At 41.1% G+C, this 20,599-nt stretch overlaps 1 protein-coding gene across 12 annotated transcripts in view; it reads right to left on the bottom strand.

Annotated features, from left to right (window-relative positions):
* ANKRD6 (ankyrin repeat domain 6) overlaps positions 1-20,599 on the bottom strand; it is a 66,710-nt gene that overhangs the window by 10,635 nt on the left and 35,476 nt on the right. For 3 of the 12 annotated variants that reach the window (XM_080999855.1, XM_080999860.1, XM_080999861.1), the window contains exons 2-10: positions 19,494-19,758; positions 10,444-10,566; positions 8,239-8,490; positions 5,235-5,333; positions 3,970-4,068; positions 2,304-2,402; positions 1,706-1,804; positions 365-463; positions 129-206 (exon numbers count right to left, since the gene is read on the bottom strand). In XM_080999855.1, coding sequence (XP_080855981.1) covers positions 129-206; positions 365-463; positions 1,706-1,804; positions 2,304-2,402; positions 3,970-4,068; positions 5,235-5,333; positions 8,239-8,490; positions 10,444-10,566; positions 19,494-19,613 — 1,068 coding nt within the window. In that variant the 5' untranslated portion in view covers positions 19,614-19,758. Of the gene's footprint in view, positions 1-128; positions 207-364; positions 464-1,705; positions 1,805-2,303; positions 2,403-3,969; positions 4,069-5,234; positions 5,334-8,238; positions 8,580-10,443; positions 10,567-19,493; positions 19,759-19,888; positions 20,200-20,599 lie in introns of those variants that run through there. The other 9 variants (XM_080999859.1, XM_080999862.1, XM_080999865.1 and 6 more) reach the window with 9 other exon arrangements.

Genomic DNA, 20,599 nt, shown 5'->3' with positions numbered 1-20,599 from the left:
ATCAAGTCTTTTCTTTGTCAACATCTGGAACACATCCACTTCACTAGTGTGTGAGACATTTATTCCAGAGCAGTTTTGCAGAATGATGCTTCTGAGTCGATCATTAATGAACTGTATTCATAATGTACCTGTGGGGCTTTAGTGAGTAGAAGAGCAACCTCAGGGTTGTCATGTTCTCTGGCAACTTCTAGCGGGGTCTGACCAGCCTGCAAGAGAAAAGAGAAAACACGATTCTCTCCAAATGACATTTTAGAAATTAAAAGAACCAGACACTCCTTTCATCAATGCTGTCCTGTCATCCAACACTCAGGAAAAAATAACTAGAAACAGTAAGAATAAGGACTTCAGTGACTTCAGTGCTTACATTGTTAACGGCTGTACCATCAGCTCCTGCTTCCAACAACAGTTTGACCACCTTCTTATGATTCAGAGCAGCAGCTACATGAAGTGCCGTGTCGCCAGCCTAGAGGTTAAGAAAGCAGAATGAAACTTGAACATGCCCCACCTTGAGGTCCGGACAAACAGCACCATTTTGTGCCACCCAAAAGGAGGGTGCACATTTTGTATTACCATATTGTTGAGTCATTCTAGCAGACTGGTTGGTTGAATACCCCACCTTTCTGCCAATGCAGGACCCAAGGCAGCTCACAGCATAAATTAGAACAGAAAGAACTAAAAATGCATAATAAATAGGATTTAAAAAGTAAAGAAATAGCCCTATTAAAAACAGCAGTGAAAATATGTAAAGCCAATTAAAAGCACCCACACCCACAAATGTATTCCCCAGTATATTGGCTTTGAGACTTGTCACATATTAGCAATTCAGTGTTACTAGATATTGTAAAGGATCCTATGGAAGCCACAGCCAACACTTGTCACCACGCTTGTTCCACAGCATCTTAAATTCCTTTGGACAATCCAGTTAACAGTGCAACTAAGGTTGCATCTTGGACCCAAATTCCAGAGCCCTGCAGACCAGAAGGTCCCAAAGGAGAGTGGCAGATGATGAAGGCAAGTGCAAACAGGACGAGCATCAATGTACCTCCCAAGGTTCATGATACGTCACCACAGCTTCCTTTCTTTCTTATTTCTAATAATATTTTTATCACGAGGCAGCTGACTACGCATGTACATGGTTATTTTTACTTTTGAAGTATATTTTTCTACAACATTCTGAAGTAGATGTGTTGAACAACAAGACAGTAGAAGCAAACTTCATTTAAGTCTTAAATGGTGTTGTGGTGTTGTGTCTTAAATCAGTGGTTCCCAAACTACCCCACCCATCCACCCACCCACTGACCACTTGAAAATTGCTGAATGATCTTCCTGCTGGTTGCAGTATTTGCAATGAGCTATGCGAGATGCCCTGGAATGAGTCTTGGCAGAAGCAGGAGCATAGACTCAATGTTGCAGCTTTTCATTTACAGATATATATATTTAAAGAGTACAGATAAGAAATGTAAATGCAACAACATGCTCTGATGTGACAAACTAAGGACACACCATTTCTTTAAGGCAATTCTTGAGGCCAAAATAATACCTATGATATAGCAGCACTTTAATTTAAAGGGGAATAATTTCAAAAGCTTTCTCCATAGTTCAGAGCACAACAGCCACCTCTTTTGTTCTAAATACCGGAATCAGATTATACTTTAGAAGCCTTATAGAAATTGGAGTGTAGTGGCAATGAAGTTCATGCACTGACCTGGTTTTTTTCACGGACAGAACAGAAAGCACTGAGGAGCACTCTAATGATGGGCAAATGATTATATCGAGCTGCGACATGCAAACAGGTGTCTCCTGCCTAAAAATAAGGGAGGCAAATCACAGTAAGGAAGCTAACATAATGCCTTAACACAGTAAAGCTGTGGTTCTGTGGAGTAAGCCTGACTGGACACAGTGAGGAAATATGCATCTGGGTAAACATGCAGGGGCAAGTGCTGTACACTGGAAATCTGGTTAACCACATGGAGCAGTTACGCTTCTTTTTCTCCAACATCCATGGCCCATTTAGTTGGCAACATTGATATGAGGTTGGGGTGCAAGCTGCCCTGCTGCCCTTACAAAATGTTTTTCTGCCTTTGTTAGGTTGATTGCAAATTTGCTCCTCTCCTGTTAAAATGTAAAGGTTTTTAAACCTTCAGAAAACTCATTCAAAACCATTCAACTGATAATTAATTTGGAATGGGACCGGCCACAAAACTCATATCTAAGCATGGTCACATTATTTTTTTCCACTCAAAGACTGCATTTGAGGGTTTTTCTCTAACAAATCTGCAGATATAGATTTTGGTAACACTCACATTATTTTTTATATCAGCCCGAGAGCCTCCAAGCAGCAGGACCCGAACACTTTCGGAATGACTGTTTTGGCAGGCCAGGTGTAGTGGTGTGTTGCCTGCCTTAGGAAAGAGATGTGGGGAAACACAATAGTCACCTTTAGAAAAGAAGAAGAAACTATCTCACACCATTTCTTACAATCATGTTAGATCACCTATATATAACTTTGTTATAAATTTTGGTAGTTTGTCCTTTGACATTAAAATTAAATGCCAAAATCAGCTGTTAAAACAACATTAATTCTCTTTTTTACCTGCTGTTTGATAATATCTTTTGCTATAAATAAACTTAATTTCCTGAGTTCAAACCAAGGGTGCTCTTGTTCATTTAAAATTTCTGATTTCTTTTTCTTGACCATTATAATAGAACTCCCTGTTGTTGTTTAGTCGTTTAGTCGTGTCCGACTCTTCGTGACCCCATGGACCAGAGCACGCCAGGCACTCCTGTCTTCCACTGCCTCCCGCAGTTTGGTCAGAACTCCCTAATCCTGTATAATTCCAGTTTATTGGCTACTTTCTTTAAAAAAAACTGGGTTCTGTTCTTGTTATAGAAAAGTAGAGCATACATGTAGGAGGAGAAGTAAATGGGAACTGGATAGGAATCAGTTTGTTTCCATCTAGATTTGAAAAGTGTGATTGTAGTTTTTAAGAAGGGACTTTGTGCCCATTCTAAGTCCTTTAAGATGTCTTAAGGAAAATGGCTGCCACTACCAGGATTTCGTCTTTACACTAACCACACTTTAACTTTTTTTTTTAGTAATGTCATAATTTGTCTTAAGTGATTTGCTTCATCATTAGGGATACCGTATGACCCTTCACCTTTTGGCTTGTTTGATTTGTGATCACATACACAAACACCTTCTAGTAACTTTTTCCAAGAGCATTCTGAAAGATTCACCAACGCAGAAGAACAGCATGAAAGGTGGCACAATTAGCAAAAGTCACCTCCCTGCTTTCTGCTGGTGGGAGTTTCCACTGAGTGGAATTACCGTATGCAAAAGGAAACACTCTTGCTGACTTAGAAAAAGACAGGATCCAACCTTTTGCTGTCCCCACCCCCACCAGTCCTCTCTGCAAAACGTTCCTCAAAACATAATATAGATGAGAGGAGGAAGAACACCTGAGTCTCTCTCAAAAGTTTGCAACAAGAGCTTATCCTAGTGTCTGAAAGTCTCATGGAAGACAAGCTGTTTCCCCTCAGTTTTGCCATTCATGTGTCTGGCTTTCTTGTTTCTGATAAATGGGGTTTTTTTAATTGACATTTTCTTGTTTGTTCAATTCATTTTCACACGCTTCTGTACTGATTAGGGTGCTAGAAGGACTTTGATAGTTCTTCAGCCATAATTAATGCAACATTCATTCCCAACAGAGCGGTGTGTGTGCATGTGTGTGTGCGCGCGTGCATCAACTGCCAGAATACAAGTTTTCTCTCAAAGAGAATAATCAAGGCATAGTCCATCTTAAATGAAATGGAAGAGTGTTGCCAAGAAAATGCACTGCCACTTATCCAGAAATGCCTCCGCTGGAAACTACTGATGAGGAAAAACTCCCATTTAAAAATTAGTTATTCTTTTCTTTTCCTTTTTTTTACAGAGCAGCACTTGAATGCTCCTTTCTGCATGCATCTCACCTTGTTTCTGGCAAGAACGTTTGCGCCTGCTTTAACAAGCAGTTTGGCAGACTGGCTGAATCCATGCCAAGAGGCTTCATGGAGAGCTGTGTTCCCATCCTGAAGGCAAAAGAAAAGCAGCAGTTTAGAGTACTGTGTCCATATAGAGAAAATACTGCATATATCCGGAGGTGCTATTTATAATTCTATTTGGATGCCATGTTAAATGACTGAATTACTATACGCAGACCATGGGAATTCGCATACTCACTGCCACTCTCTCCCCCCCTTTTTCAGGAAGTAAAACCCTCCTGGTCCCAATCTTTGTTAACCCAGCATCAGCTCAGCATCAACATTTAATTTACCTGAGGCTAACCAGAGTTTGAAGTACACTAGAAACCACGGCTAGGTGCAATCCCTGGTTAGCATTTACTATGATAAACATCAGTGCCAATGCAGCCTTTAACCATGGTTAAGCTAAGCAGAAAAAAATGTGTAAAGGAGGGAGCGGGGCCTAGGGCTAAGGTTCATCCCTAGCAGTTACATCTAAGAACTTAAGAATATAGGAAGAGCCTGCTGGAGTAAGGCAATGGCCCATCTAGTCCACCACCTTGTTCTTACAGGGGCAGAAGAGTTGCCTGTGAGAAACCAGCAAGCACGATTTAGCACAAGAGCACTCTCCCCTCCAGGGGTTTCCAGCAGCGGTAGCAGCCCTGGGTGGGTTTCCTCAAAACAATGTGGTTATCAGCTCATAGCATCCTACTACTTGAAGGGAAATAATCCAGTTGGACACTGCAGATGCCACCATACGTATATAGCACACCCAATGCAAATTTAAAGCACTTGGCTGGTGCTTCCCCCTCACAGAGCTGTGGTTCCCAACAAACTACAGTTCCCAGTATTCTTTAGGGGAAGACATATGCTTTGAGTTTATGTGGATCTGTAGCCCACTGCCACTTGAATACAACAAAAAAGGAAACATTAGTAACTAGTACAAAGATTAAGAAAGTTTGTGTAATTATTGTATTTACAGTGATGCTGCTCTGCATGTATGTTGCCATATGCTGTGTTGTTTTGTATTTAGCTATGACTGATATTTACTTATAAAAAAATGAAGTTTACCAATTCAATACAGATGTGTATTTTCAAGAGCTTGTACTTGTGTTGTGTTATTCTGCATTATATTTATTTCCTCTACAGCAAATGACACAAACAAGTTGGAGAGAGCTTCCTCCAGAGACGACAACATAACACAGAAAGAGAATAAACACAAAAGTGGCAATAACCTTGTCTTGTCTGTCCAAAGCGCAGCCTTCGTGGATGAGAGCTGCTATTACATCTGTATTTCCCACAACGGTAGCTCGATGCAAAGCTGTCTGGTCACCCTGCAAAGAGCACCCATTATTTACTAACACACATTTTATTTCAAATCTACATCAACATACATGCATATCAATTAGCCGCATCAAAACATCCCATCCCCATAAGCAGCAACATACACAGTGCTACTGAAATACTGTATGAGTTTAAGAGCAAGCCACACTCTGGTTTCCAAATTCCAAATTCTACATTGTGCAACATTGCACTGGTCTAGCTATTAGCAGACAACCTAAGCAATTAGGTCACGTCACGTGTTATACTTTTCCTACACAGAAAGAATTCCCATTTAGAAAAAGAAGAACATGAAACTTAAGTGTAGGCTGTTGTCACATGTGAAGTTTTCCAGCATGAAAACTAATGCGCTGGCAACTGTATGTGGTGAGCCACAGAGGTTATCATGCTCCGCCCACCCCCCATCGTTTTCCTTGTAGAAGCATGACATGATGTAACCATTAACTGCTGGTAGCTTACAATTCTGAAAGTCATACCCCACTCCAACACACACTGCTTACAAATCATGGGCCTCACCATATGTCCTCCCTAGCAAACTTCTACCTAGCACTATGTATCACCAGATCAGCAGATTAACTGACTCAGAATCACTCAAGTAACTCTGAGTGTTCCTCAATCATCTAGTTCTTTCAGATGGAACAAAATCAGGCAAAGTTCAGCAAACTGACAGGCAATTGACTGATGTTTGCAATATCCATTGATATCTAGATAGCCCAATGAACAATGCACTTACAAAGGTTTGACTGGTCAACCAACTATTTGGACGTGTGGTGGGGGTTTTTTTTAAGCCTTATGCAGCCAGCGGGGCTGTGTGGCTCTCCTGGCTTACCAACACCATGTGTCACGGCTGGTTACTGAGAGGAGAAAGGGAGAGGCAGCAGGGAGATTGGCACAGTGAAGGGGCAGCATCACAGCTCCCCACTCTGCACCCACAACATGCCAGTTTCCCCACTGCCTTGCCCTCCCTCTTGGTAACCAGCAGCAACACACACCTGCTGGCCATTACTGGGGCTTATATTTGATGAAGAGGAAGAAACAGGCCATGAACCTTGGCTGAGCGTTACATCAGAACTAGGGGTGATGGTTTGTTTCATTCGCAACAAACCATACAATCTGTCACTCATATTTGCCCTTGGGATTCCTAACTGGTTTGTTGAAGCGAAACAAACCACATCCCATGGATCAGACATTAACACTAAACCAGGGGTGTTGGTTGTTTTGCCCCACCATTAGTAGGGAGATGAACAGGACAGGAAAACCATTTTCATGGTACACCATTAGGGTTACCGTGACGTGCAAACTGGGTCAACGCATGTTCAAACTGCATCCACTATTCCTAGAAGTTATGTCTGTTCTCAGTCTAAATAAAGAAGCTGGAATGTAAGTTGAGTGGCTCCATGCAATGCCTGGCCTGCAGCAAAGTGGTTATGTGACAGTTTGCAATTTGACCCATTGTGAAGCTATTGGGGAAAGTACAGAAAATATCTTCAGATAGCAGCAGGAGACCATTTTATTTGTACAAACATTTCAAGGAACACAGAGTTCTCCGAGCGGCATGTTCAGATACTATTTTCTTTCAAATACTATTTTCTTATTGTTTCAAATGTTATTTTTAAAAAATAATAAAGGCCAAATTATAAAAGATCATAAAATCAAGCTACATTTTTCACTGGGATGCATGGGACTGAAATGAGCTACTATGATTCCCTGCAGCTCAAACCCAAAGCCTTCTAAATGGCACTGCTCAAGAGCCAGCTGTTGCAGATAGAATGGATTAGGCTGATGATTGTTTCATAACAAAAGACCCACTTGCTCACCCGCTTGATAGATTTTTGTTGTAACAATTATTTTAATTAGATCAGAGTGACAGCAACAAGAAAAACTAATGTAGTTCATTAAAGGACTTATTAAACATACTGGCATTTGAGGAAGACAACATATGCTCTGGGAACCATTTCCCTCCAATTAAAAGGAATCTCAAGTCACAAACAGAAAAATGCATTTCCAGTGCAATAACAAAGAGAGTAATTGAAAGACAACCAACATCAAGGTGGAAAACTGTTTTATAAATAGTTGTCCAGGCCAGCTTGCTTTGGCTATCAAAGTCATGTGTTCTGTTGCACATAAATCAGCTACATCTGTATATATCCACACAGGATAGCACATAAGAATGACTAGGAGTGAAGTGGGTATTTTCACTCAACACAAGAGAGTGCAACAGTGTTCTCAAAATATCATGGGAAATAATTAGAGCTCCGTTCCTCCCCTAGTCCCGACTACATCATGTGTTACGGAGGATGAAGGTGGACAAATGAAGAGGAAATTGTGCAGTGTTAATTGCTGTATGTACCACCAAAACATAAATGTCCAACTAGCCAAAACTAGCCAATAAGAGCCACCTTTGAGGCACAGTATACCCGTCTACCCTCCATTATTTTCATGCAGAAACTATTTCTTAAGTGCAAGGTCATTCATAGCTGGCCAGTGACTTTTATGAGTCCAGAACTGTACAACAGATCAGGCATAGGGAATGCATTGAGCAAGGGGTTGCTGGACCACAACTTCCATCATCCATGATCACCAGCCAGGCTAGCTGAGGTCGATGAAAGATGCGAGCTCAATAACACCTGGAGAGCCACAAGATCTCCACCTCTGCTTTAGATTTTGGCAATGCAAACAATTCCCAGGAAGCAGTTCCTTTAAATATGGTAACCACAAAACAATTAGTGGGACTCTTGTGTGAAAAGGACACAGGTAGATAACCTTTTGGCAAAGCATAATTTTAAAAAAGTCAGACATGCAACCATGCACTTTTAAAGTAGCTCTGACATGCCAGATGGCCAATCCAAATGGTACATGCAACTGTGTCGCAGAGAAGCTGAAGTTAACAGTTCTAACCTCCTTCTCTCTTTGCAATCTTCTAGGATCTTTTCTAGCCTTTCTCCTCTGTTTTTTCTTATCTTTTTCTTCCTTGACTTCTTTAACCAGGGCCACTTTTCCCTTGACTATTTCTGAGGTATGTGCTGTATGAACACTCATTGACCAATCAGAGATGGCATCAGGATTCCAATAAGGGCTTGCAGGATTAGCAGGGAGAAGGAAAGAGTTACTTCTTGGGGTTTCATACTCTACAGAGCTGGTCTCCACAGGCTGAAATTCATAATAATCCCATTCAAGGCCACTGGAGGTCATTCTTCAACTAATGATAAGGTCTTTTACAATATGTTAACGATCAACATCTGTAGAACATGAAGTCAGCATTTTAAATCCTCCACAACATTTTTAAGAGTTTCTTTATGCTATGCAACATTTGGCAGATGGAAAATTAATTGGGCAATTATGTATTTACTACATAGGATATAAAAACAATATCGTTATTGACTTTCACAGTTCACTGGAAAAAAACAGGATAAAGGACAGTCTTTTGAAAGCTGAGAATATTTGCAATCCAGGAGGCCGCAGAACTATGTTTCTAAGTCCACATTTGCAAGTTCTTTCTGGTGTAAAACAACTACTGTTGTCTAGTTGCTGGAGTGTTGCTACCAGGACAGAGGAAACCCAGCTTCAAATCCTCAATCAGCCATGAAGCTTAATGAGTGATCTTGGGCCAATTACTACCTCTCAGGTAGCCTGCTTCACAGGGTTGTTGTGGTGATAAACTTGGGGAGGGAAAATCTTGTACACCACTTTGAACTCCTTGAAGGAAAGGTGGAATATAAACACATTCAATCAATAAAAGAGGTACAAATATCTCAGGTGGGATGTAAATGGATTAAAAAAAAAAATCCACCTTGAGTGAAATCCAATGTTAGCCATACCCAGAGCAGATCCACTGAAAAACTCAATGAACTTAAGCCAAGCTCTGAATAGAACCTAGTTGGATACAACATTGCATTTCATCTATGCTATCTACTAGCTGGAGGAAAGCTACAGGAAGAGAGAATATATTTACTTCATCAAATGAATATACCCGCTCTATATAACTTGTACATAATGTGACTTTCAATAATAAAACCACTTTCACCCCAGCTAGTAAAAGTTTGTTTGAGTGCAACAACAGTATTCATGCTGCACAGATTTTATGAGAGTCAAATTCTGCCAAAAATATGAAAATAAAGGCTTCTTTCAACGTTTCTTTTTTAATGTTAAGGCTGATCACAATGTATTAGTTCAATGAATGGCAAAGAACCATCCACTAGGAGTACAAAAATAGAGTGATTTCCATGCCATAAAGCATTTTGGTTCCGCTCAGAAATGTCCTGAGCATTATAAATGCAAGCATTCTTGCCATGGGTTTCACACCTCTGAATAGCATGAATGATGTGATGGTGGGTGGTGGTGAGAGTTTCCAGCTCTAAGAAAAGTGGAACCAAAAAGAACAGCAGTGAAAAAGATGAGTAAGGTTCAGGGGTAGGAATTCAGCTCCCTCAAAGCACTAATTTCACATGGAATGTTTGCAGATGTGAACATTCAGCACAGCTTAGCGCTGAGCTTCCTGGAGGAAGGAAAGGCCTGTGAAGTCTAAAAACACTTGGTGTCTGTCCAATACCATATTGAAAAACCTTCTACTACTCTGAAAGGCAACATCTACTCTTTATTTATGCTTAAAATAAATTGAAAAGTATCTGGCAAAACGATCCTTGCAGATTTTGAAAAAGCCCCAAGGCACTCATCTACAGAACCACTGTTTTTGACCATCCCAGTTATATGCTGTCCTATAAAGCTTTAAAATTAGGGTCCTTCCAGATAGGGGGTTTATTGTGGAATTAATGCTTCTCCTGCATGCAGGCTTCTGTTGTTGTTTGAAGTATCCATACAACTTTGGCAGCATCAAAATGCCAACCTCCCCACAAAATAATAATAATAATAATGGTTCAGATTTACACTTTCCGTGTAAAATCCAACGTGGAGAAAAAGCCTGTTTCCAATGAACCATTTGCAATATTAATCTGCCATCTGGAAGTACCCTTAGTAAACAAAGCAAACATCTTTTTGAAACAGAATCAGTCTCTAAAAGGAGAAAACTTGTTGCAGTGTTCTTTGGATGGCTAACGCAGAGACACAAGGGCTTTCCCTGGTGTAAGAATGGTTAGAACTACTCACATCATCCTGAAGATCCACATCACAGCCTGCTTTGAGCAAAATCTGGGCAACGCGGAGATGACCCTTATAAGCTGCAAGATGGAGAGGTGTCCTCCCATGCTGTAAAGCAGAAGGTAGCAATTGCTGAAAAAAATTCAAAGCCAGTTGCTGGTACAACAGCATGTTAGCAACTTTATACCAGAGACATTCCTATTAAATGAATATTGCAACACTACCAACTATATGTACTTACAAATGTATGGCCTCTCTTCGTATTCATGAACCTGCACTTCTCTCTAGGAGTATCAGATGCTCCTAATTTCCATTGTTTCACCCACACTTTCATTTCCCACTAGAATTCCATTTTAGGCCAGCAAACCAACTCACTCTAGAAGCAAGCAACTAGAAATGCTGGCATATATGGAAGAAACCAAGCAATATTAAGAAGAAGAAGAGTTTGGATTTGATATCCCGCTTTATCACTACCCGAAGGAGTCTCAAAGCGGCTAACATTCTCCTTTCCCTTCCTCCCCCACAACAAACACTCTGTGAGGTGAGGCTGAGAGACTTCAAAGAAGTGTGACTAGCCCAAGGTCACCCAGCAGCTGCATGTGGAGGAGCGGAGACACGAACCCGGTTCACCAGATTACAAGACTACCGCTCTTAACCACTACACCACACTGGCACATTAAGCAATGTGAAGTCCATTTATTTCAATGGAAGGGATTTAAGCAGGTGCTTAACTGTACAACAGAAAGCAAAAGAACTTGAAGTGCAATCTGAAGCATGTTTACTCTGAAGTAAATTCCACAGAGTTCAATGGGACTTACACACAGATAAACTGCAACTTTTAAAATTGATTAATTTTGCCCATATTATTTTATTGACTTTCTTTATCATTATCCTTTGGAGTGAGCACAGAAATCATTCATAGTGAACAGAAAGCTCTGTGAACATTGAAATGACATAAAATCATCAATTTCATACAGTGGAACCTCGGTTTTCAAACGTAATCTGTTCTAGAGGTCCATTTGACTTCCAAAACGCTCAAAAACCAAGGATCAAAGGGTCGTCAGCAAGTTCAATGGAAAGAAATGAAAAATGCACATCGGAAGCCATTTGACTTCCGAGGCGCGTTCAAAAATGGAAGCATTCACTTCCGGGTTTTTGGCGTTTGGCTTCCAAAGTCTTCGGCAGCCAAGACGTTAGAAAACTGAGGTTTGACTGTAAGAATATAGGATGAGTCCTGCTGGATCAGGCCAAAGTCCCATCCAGTCCAGCATTCTGTTCTCACAGTGGCCAGTCAGATATATATAGAAACCAGAAGCCCACCCCCACCCCTATGTTATCTGTTGTTTTCAGAAAAGAATGAGTGTAGAAACAGGAAGTGCAGCTATCAAGATACACACTTTTTATTTAAATAAAACAAAAAGCCCACCAAGCAATCATAAAAACATAAACAAAAGGCAGGAAGACCTTTTTTTTAAAAAAAAAAACTATCAACAGAACTAAATTAAGCCAGGAAAGACTGGGAAAATAAAAAAAAGGTCTGCATTGCACCAAAAATGCAACAAAACAGGCATCAGATGGACCTCTCTGTGGAAACAATTCCATAATTGGGGCACCACATGACGAACAATTTGGGATCATGAACTAATTGCAAAGTTACATGTTTCTTGTAATTAGGGATATACTAATCAGCAGACTAGCTAGTGGAACTAACCGAATGGAACTAAACATCCACGGAAGTGACAATCAAATAATATCCACCTGAACTCCAATTAAGTTTCACCGAATTACTGCTCAAAGTCCCCAAAATTATACTTTTTGGGGGGATATGTCCCTCTATCAACAAGGAGATAGCATTACACCAGAAAAAGAGAAAAAGCTAAGTAAAACCACTGGTCTGCCCATCAGTGCCTCCTTTTCTGCCTCCACCGCTTTGGGTTGCCAGTTCTGCATTGCCAAAAAAGAAAACACCGCACCAAAAAAGAGAGGACACATCTTTGCATAAATCATGCATATGCTTGCATATATATGCACCTAGATGCACATTTCGAAAGAATCACTAGAAAGATAAATGTCACCATAGTGGGGAAGAAGCTACCCTGGGCGGATCTGTGTACCTGCTTAATCTGCTGCCTAGTTGCAACTTTAACCCTGCTCTCCCTTCTTATAGTTCCTTAACTTATAACCACACTTGGGTGGATTACTCTTTAAGAGAGAATGGTCCTCTGTAGGACAAATGGCCACCCTAACACAACCACCTTGGACAACAGAATTCCAACCAGCTCAACAGCCACCTACGGCAGCAGCATATACATCAGCCCTGCAGCAAAGTTACACAGATCCCATAGGAAGATACATGGCATGGAGCTATATCATGGGCTGGGACATGTGACAGCATCGTGATGTTGCCACCATCACCACTGATGATTGGTACCTTGCATGAGTATTATGGGGGCATAACATCATGGCTGGCAGGTGTTGGCGGAGTTGCCAAGAATACTTGTGGGAATGGCTGTGTACTATGTTATCTCTTGCCTCTACAAGCACTGTTTTGCTTTTTACTTTGCTGCTGGGAGTGCATAGGATTGTTACATTACATAATACCGTATTGGTATAAAGGCTGCCAGCATAGTGAGATCATAATTGTGTGGTCAGCCCACAGCAGGGTTTTGTTCTTGTTCTCTGCTTGTCTGTTTTTTACTGTCCGTGGCTGATCTAACTGCAGCTTTGAGATATATTTAAAGAAAAAAAAGCAAAACAAATCAGTCCTAAGGTTTGATTGCCATTCTAGAGATCATCATATGAAGACACACCTATGAGCAAAACAGATGTCCAGAATCCTCAGCTCTGTCAGAAGATGGCGAATGGAACCAAAGCTTGAAATTAACAAATCATCACAATCTATTTATCTATCCCCTCTTCCCCTATCAGATAGTAATGGAAAGAGTCCTGGAATTAAAGAGTAACAAGATGCTCTTGAAAAATGCAAGTGTATCATTTAGTCAAAAGAATGCCTTGTCCAATGGGAGTCTTCCTCCTCCAGGACCCTGTTTCAGATGACTTGGTCTAGTAAGGATACCAAGGTGGGTCTTTTTAATGGCAAACTCTCTTACTTAGCTAAACATTTCTTTTGGAAGGCATTTGATCAAGTTTGTAACAGAATGCCATTTTAATCCGACTGTGATCTTCTATATTTGGACTATTTCATTTAATTACATGGCCTACATGACTCCTGCCCTATAAAACAGAACATTCTTCCAATATGCTTTCAAATAGCTTTATTCCTGTGCATTTTGGTTTCTTTTTATTATAACTCACACTGATTTACTTGGTGTCTGCAGCACAAGTCATCCCACCCCTAATTTCAAAAAGTCTCAGGCAATGTGTGAATCTATTAAGTTCTTAAATTCCACAAACAGAAAGCTGTAGCTTTGATAGCCACATATACAAGTCTGATCTGATTCAAACAGGACCTTTTCAAAGGCTGTCATTAAAGTCAACAGCTGGTTGAAACCTTAGGAGTACATTTCCTTTTATTCTTCTCTGGAGAATAATATCCAGAACTTGACACTACTTTCAGCTGACTATGTAGTAAGATGGTTCAAAAAATCTCTTGGCAATTTCACACACACACACACACACACACACACACACACACACACCACAGAACCTGAATTGATAAATGATTCAGAGATGCAAAACATTAGATCATAAATATGAATTCAAACAAGTTTAGCCCTGTAGTCAGTGTTGGCAATGTTTCACCTTATTAGGGCAAAAAAAAAGGGACACATTTGCTGACTTCTACTTTTAACTATGGATTGTTATGACAACTCTCATTTTACATACCCATGAAAAAGAGGACATGTCCTGGGAAAAGAGGACATGTGGCAACCCTTCCTTCATATGCTGTAGGTCCACAAACAGTGGATGCAGCAGGGTTTTCTATGACCATATGAACTTGCCATGCCAGAGTACATCATAGTCAGTAATAGTATTTCCCCAATAGTGCTTCCACACTTGATTGTGGGAGACTTGTGTTACCAGAGCTGGCACAGCACTAACATTTGGCAACAAGTCAGCACATGGCAAGTGAACATGGTTTATACTTCGAAGCTTACTTCCAACCCAACTAAGAAAACTCTGTTTTGCTGGATTCTGATGTGGCATCACAGATATGCCTGTCTGACATGGAATTTTCACAAGCACAATCTGAAAATTGAAAATGTTAGGGCTCGATCCTGCTTTCCACTTGTCCCACAGCTTTCCCCTGGGAAATCCCACTCTTTACCACTGAATCAGAGCAAATGTCAATTGCGTTTTCCACTTTGCTCCAATTCAGTGGCAAAGAGAGAGTTTCCCCAGGGGAAAGCAGCAGGACAAGCAGAAAATCACTCAGACCCAATGGTTCTAAGCATGGGACAAGCAGGAAGTGTGGATGAGCCCTTAGGATTTTTAGGGAAGAAAGACCTGTGACAGAAGGTACTTTTCAAAAAATGTTTTTAAAAAACCCTTCCAAATGGATAGTGGAAATGTGAATTCTGAAGTTTGCAGGGTGGCTGGGTGTGAGGTGGCAGCCAGCAATCTGTAATAAGGAGGTGGGGATGTTGGAGAAAAGGAAGTAAACAACATAGTGTTGTCTGCCTGTAGGGCCTAGAAAGAGATTTATACTCTGCCACTAGCCAAGGGACCAGATAGAGAGGTCTTATCTAGGTGACAGAAACACTTTAAGAAAAAGAAAATTGTTTATGGCAGGCAGATGGAACGAAAGTGGTGGACGTAACAGGTAGAAACAAAAGAAAGAGAAAAGAATAATTTACATAACTGGAATAATTTGATTTACTTCCTTGAAAGGTCTAAAGCCAAGCAAGTTCATACATATTCTAGGAATGCTGTATGGTTTTGGTTTTGCTTACTTGGTGTTGTGTCTTATGTATAACATAGCAAAGAGACTGAAGATCCTTTGCCTCGGGGTAAATTTCCACATATTGGGATGGTAATTAATTTTTCAATAAGATGGAACCCGCCCCCACACACATATACAAATGCTATTGCACAGACACAACACACTGGGTGTGCAAGGTGTGTGTACATCTATACAAAAATGTGAAGAATTACTTCTTACCATTATCTCTGTTAATTCACCCTAAGAGCCATTGCGCGCACACAAATTATATGACCAAGTACACACAGTTGATTTGATATATGCAACACCCTTTATCCTGCTGCTGAATAACATCACTGTATCCACCCCTTCTGCATGTCCTTTTCTAACTTCTTTTCCATGGCATTTACTTCTCCACGTCCCTGCCAAAGCACACACTTCCAATCTCCAGCCAACACTTTGCTGAAACATGCATATCGCTTAACACATTTGTGGAAAACATTTCCTCCTTGTGTCTTAAAGAGCATGGTGGGGGTGCTTGGTGGCCCATTAAGGATGCATTACAGAAAGCATCTGAGATACAGAGGTCAGTTCGGTGTTTCTCTTTCAGTTCAGGTATTTCTACCTCTGCCTCTATAAACATGTCCTATTCCTTCAAGACATGGAGCATCTCCACCCAAACAATTGCCCCTAAACATTGGCATGGAAACAACCTATGCGATGAAGTAGCAGCGTGTATCAACCAGTGCTGAAGAAATAAGGAATGTTTTCTAATACAGTACATCAGAGCTTTCCAAACTTTTCATGTTGGTGCCCCACTTTTTAGACATGCATCATTTCGCGACACAGGAATTCAGTTTTGCTAGCAAACTGGAGGTTAAACTAACCCGTTTCCAGCCCCGGGAGGAGTGCAGGGAGCCTTCGCCCAACACACAGTTTGGAAAGCTCTGCAGTACATGCTGAGCCTTTCTCTGTGTTACAGTAATACATGGAATAGCCACCACGAGAAGGCTAGTAAGCAGACACTATAGGACCACTGCAATGTGTAGACTGGCCCTAAGTCAGGAATAGTTCCAACGACGACAGTGTTAAGAGCAAGTGTAGGTATATGTCTGAACTTGCAGGCATTTTTTAAAAAAATAGTTACTAGACTTTGTATACTTGAATTGTCTTTTTATTAAACAGAACCTGTCCAGATATATCGGCCTTCAGTCAAGAAAAGGGAAAACAGGAACCTCTTTCAATTCCAGCAAGCTGAGACAACTATATTATTAGACCGTGAAAGACCACGTTAATTCATATGTTTCTGCAAGTAAACAAGAATTCAAAAATGCTGTTTTCTTCCTTTTTGTTTAAAGAGTTCTGTGTGTACTAGCCTGAATTCAGAATGATTTGAATACCTCCATAACTGTTCCAGTGTTTCCTCAGAGGTCTATTTTCGTTATCTTTAGCCAGTGTGCTTTTTTAAAAAAAGAAGAAGATAAGGAGTTTATTCTAAAATCTGTTCAAATATTGGAAGTCATATGCCCTCATGAATATTCACCCTCTACAGATGGTCAGAAATAATGTGTGAGGGCTCAAAGTGAAGAGGGGGACATAGGTGCATTTGATGACTCCACCCTCAGAGTCCCTCCCATGTGCCCACTCCTCCCTCTACCTTCCTGCACTGAGCCACCAGTGGCATAAAAAATGGGCACTTTCAGGCACTGCAATACACTGTAATCCTATTCATTGCTTCAGATGGGAGACATTTCTTTTACAGGATTTATCTTACCCATTAAGATTGGACCCTGTCATTTCTGAACTCTGAGCTGTCTCCAGCCCTTAAAATTAGTGTGGATTGAAAATGAACATTAGCAGCCTGTCAGTGAAATAATCTCAAAACATTTTTTTCCACCTGCAAGCTTCCAAGATAGTATGTCAGATGATGCTTCCAATGTTCTGGAAGAATAGGGTGAAAGGGGCCGCCTTGGAACTGAAGAACTAAAGAAGGAAATACTACTGGGGAAGAAGAAATGTAGCTTAGGCTTACTGCAAAGGGGCTGAACTCCTACCCAAATGGATGAATATAAAAGGGTGGTTCAGTTAGGGAAAGACATGAGAACTGAACCAAGCTACACTTGCGCCTAGCACAGATTTTTAGGGCTTGCACACAGTGCTTTATATTCATCCTAACCCCATTCCACTGAAAGAGATTCTTCCATACTGCACTGATATTCTCCCTGTTTAGAAGTGCAGAACTATTGCAGGAGTGGGACCTCACATTCCAATGCTAAGGTAATGTATATTCCTGCTATAAGCAACTGCAGCTGCATCTACAGTAGAAGATGTGTCTGTAATTTTCCTTTGGGCATGCCTATAAAGATAGATGAAACCCTGTCCCAAATGGGAATTGGAAGAATGACTGCACTACACCTATGTAGCTACCAAATTTATAGCTCAAAGCTTTCTAAAATTATGCCACCTCTGAAGCAAGTCTAAAATTTAAGGCATAACTCACTCAAAGTTAAGCATTACAATATCCCATCTATTTCAATGGGGAAACTAAATGCATGCTTCAGTCTCACCCATGAGGCTCCTTCTGTATGCTCATGACATTTTTCTGTTCAATTTGGCTTGTGCCTACAAGAACCATCACAATCAACTCTCACCGGGAATTGCACAAAACTCCAACCATTCTAGGAGCGTAGATTTGACAAGTGCACTTGTCTTCCTTGCTATTTATATGGAACTGGCTGGTGCACGTGGTCCATTCTTCTAAGGACTCACTGACAAGCTACTTATATTTGATAGGCTAGTAGTTCCAGATGAATAGCCCTCTTTTCCACCAGAATGATGCTCAGCTATTTGGGGCACCTTCAAGTCATAGACTGGTGAACAGACTGTCAGCAACCTGGGGGGTCCATCCCCACAACCTTTTCCAGGGTTCAGGAATACACACTGTCTATAGGGTGGTAGAACAGACTGAAATCCAGTAATTCCTGGAGAAGTACATTCCTCCCTAGGAGAGCAACAGGAATCTTAGCCCCATGTTAGGACTAGCAGACATATTGAAGTTCTTGGTGCTTCTCAGGTGAAACAAATCTCCCTCCTACCTATGTGTTAGGAAAGTGAGGGGAGGGGTAAGAGAGGTGAGGTCAGTTGCCAAGAAGCCTGGAATGTTGGGCAAATTGGCTGCCCCATATACATTTTTAGTATATGGGAGGCACCTGAGGAAGGCCGCCTCCACCTCCTGGTCACCACCACCCCCTTCGAGTATTTCTGGTGCCATCCTTGACCCAAATGACCACTCTCTGGGGGAAGGGTCCTTGTGGCCACACCTACCATTAAAGACCTGCAACTTTCATTCCACTCATGTTGAACAGCAGCATGTGTTTAAACCGCTGGCCTCTGGAAGAATGGAATAAAAGCAACACAGGAGAAGCATTCCCAACTTCTTGGCTCCAGGCTAGGACAACATAAAATACAAAGACTCCCACCCTCCTTCTATGTGGAGAAATGCATGTTTTTGTCATTTTCCCATTTGTAAACATATATGGTTGGAAAATAGTTTTGTTTCGAACAAGATTTTGGTGAAATTTGGAAGCTGGATTCAAAAATGCTAGATCGAAGTTTTCAAACCCTGTATCTCACCCACCCCTTCCAAACCTTAATTCTGAACAATCAGTAGGATTACACAGTATACTAGAAGCATTCACTATGTTCCCAGCCATTAGTCCTCTTCCCTAAAATATATTATTTACAGCTGGAGTAACATTCCCCAAGACAAACAGGATGCTCTCTGCCCTTTTAAAGCAGAGCCCCAGATAACTTCATTTTGATTTCCCTCCCCCTACAACCATTAATTTTGCCACTGCAAAATGCAGTGTGCACTTTTGAGAAAAATATAGAAGTGGATTCACTGTTCAACTCTGCACATTTATGATGCTCTAGGCTTCTTTCCCTTGGAGAAGGAAGAACAGCAGAAAAAGAAGGAAAAATATTTCACATCTAAATGGTGTCTCATTTAAATGAAACTGGCCCAAGTTGGGGGGGGGGGGAATCAAATACTTTCGTCCGCACCACTTCCTCGAACAATTAGATTTTCAAAGCCAAAAGAACATTTATCAGAAAGAATGAATGGTTTGGGAGTGAGGTTAGTTCTCCATGAATTTGTAAGGAGTTTTTCTCTTGTTACCTTGGTAACGGCTACCTTGGCACCCTTGTTGATAAGCTGCACAACATTATCCAGTTGCCCTTTGTATGCAGCTATGAGAAGGCGTTCTGAAAGCACGGCGACCACATCCTGCTGGCTCATGAATTAGGAGAGAATGGATTTCAGGACAAGCTGTGGGCAAGCTCCTCCAGTCCAAAACAAAAGCTTCACATCAGCCCAACTGCAGTGCACAGAGGGACCCCAGTTTGGTGGAAGATTGGATCCGTTGCTATGCCATCTTCTGCATCTGTGTAAAGGGGGAGGGAGAGGGGAAGAGACACAAAACATACTCTCAGTCACATCATGGAAAACAAAACAGCAGCAATTACTCCTTTAAAAATTATTTGAAAAGCAGCAGGAGGAGTGGCAAACAATACCTGGAAGGCTGAAAAAGCTAGAATGGTTGGATTCCTACATGCAACACAGAGGATCTGAGAAAGATATACTTTCGGAACATCCTTCTGCCGTCCATTTGTTTAACAGGAATATCAGTAGTTACAGTGCGTAAATGGCACTATATTTCTAACTCCACACCACAGCGAATGCATGAAACCTGAGGGGAGAGGATGCGCTGCTCGGAAACCATCCTGTCTTCTCTTGTCGCTCCAGGATGTTCATTTGTAAGCCTGCTTTCCCTCCAGAGCCTTTCCATTAACGGACAGCAACACGGCACCTCCTCCCTTACTGGTGTACTCACTTTCACAGAGTACAACCTCCAGCGTGTGTAGGTATCAATCCATTATCTATGTCTAAATGTCTTCCAGCAGGAGCCTCGTGATTGTTAAGAATATCATAAAACTGACTCGTTCGTGATCTCAATCAGCACAGCACTCTCAAGATCTGCTGCCAGAGAATATTCTTTCGGAACGACAGCCAAAGAGCAAAAGTATCCCCAATAATATGCAGGTTTTATGGCTATTTTGCTGTGATAATAACAATAATTTTATTATTTACACCCCACCCATCTGGTTGGGTTTCCCCAGCCACTCTAAAAACATAACAACATATCTAAAAACATGTGAGAGGGAGGTGGTGGTGGGTTGTTGTTTTTTGTCATAAATTTATTTACAGATATAACTATGTTTTAA

This window comes from Podarcis pityusensis (genome assembly GCF_964106645.2).
Source record: "Podarcis pityusensis genome assembly, chromosome: 3".
NCBI classification, from domain to species: Eukaryota; Metazoa; Chordata; class Lepidosauria; order Squamata; family Lacertidae; genus Podarcis; species Podarcis pityusensis.
The sequence above is the reverse complement of the archived record's forward strand: the minus strand, read 5'-3'. Positions and strand labels throughout refer to the sequence as shown.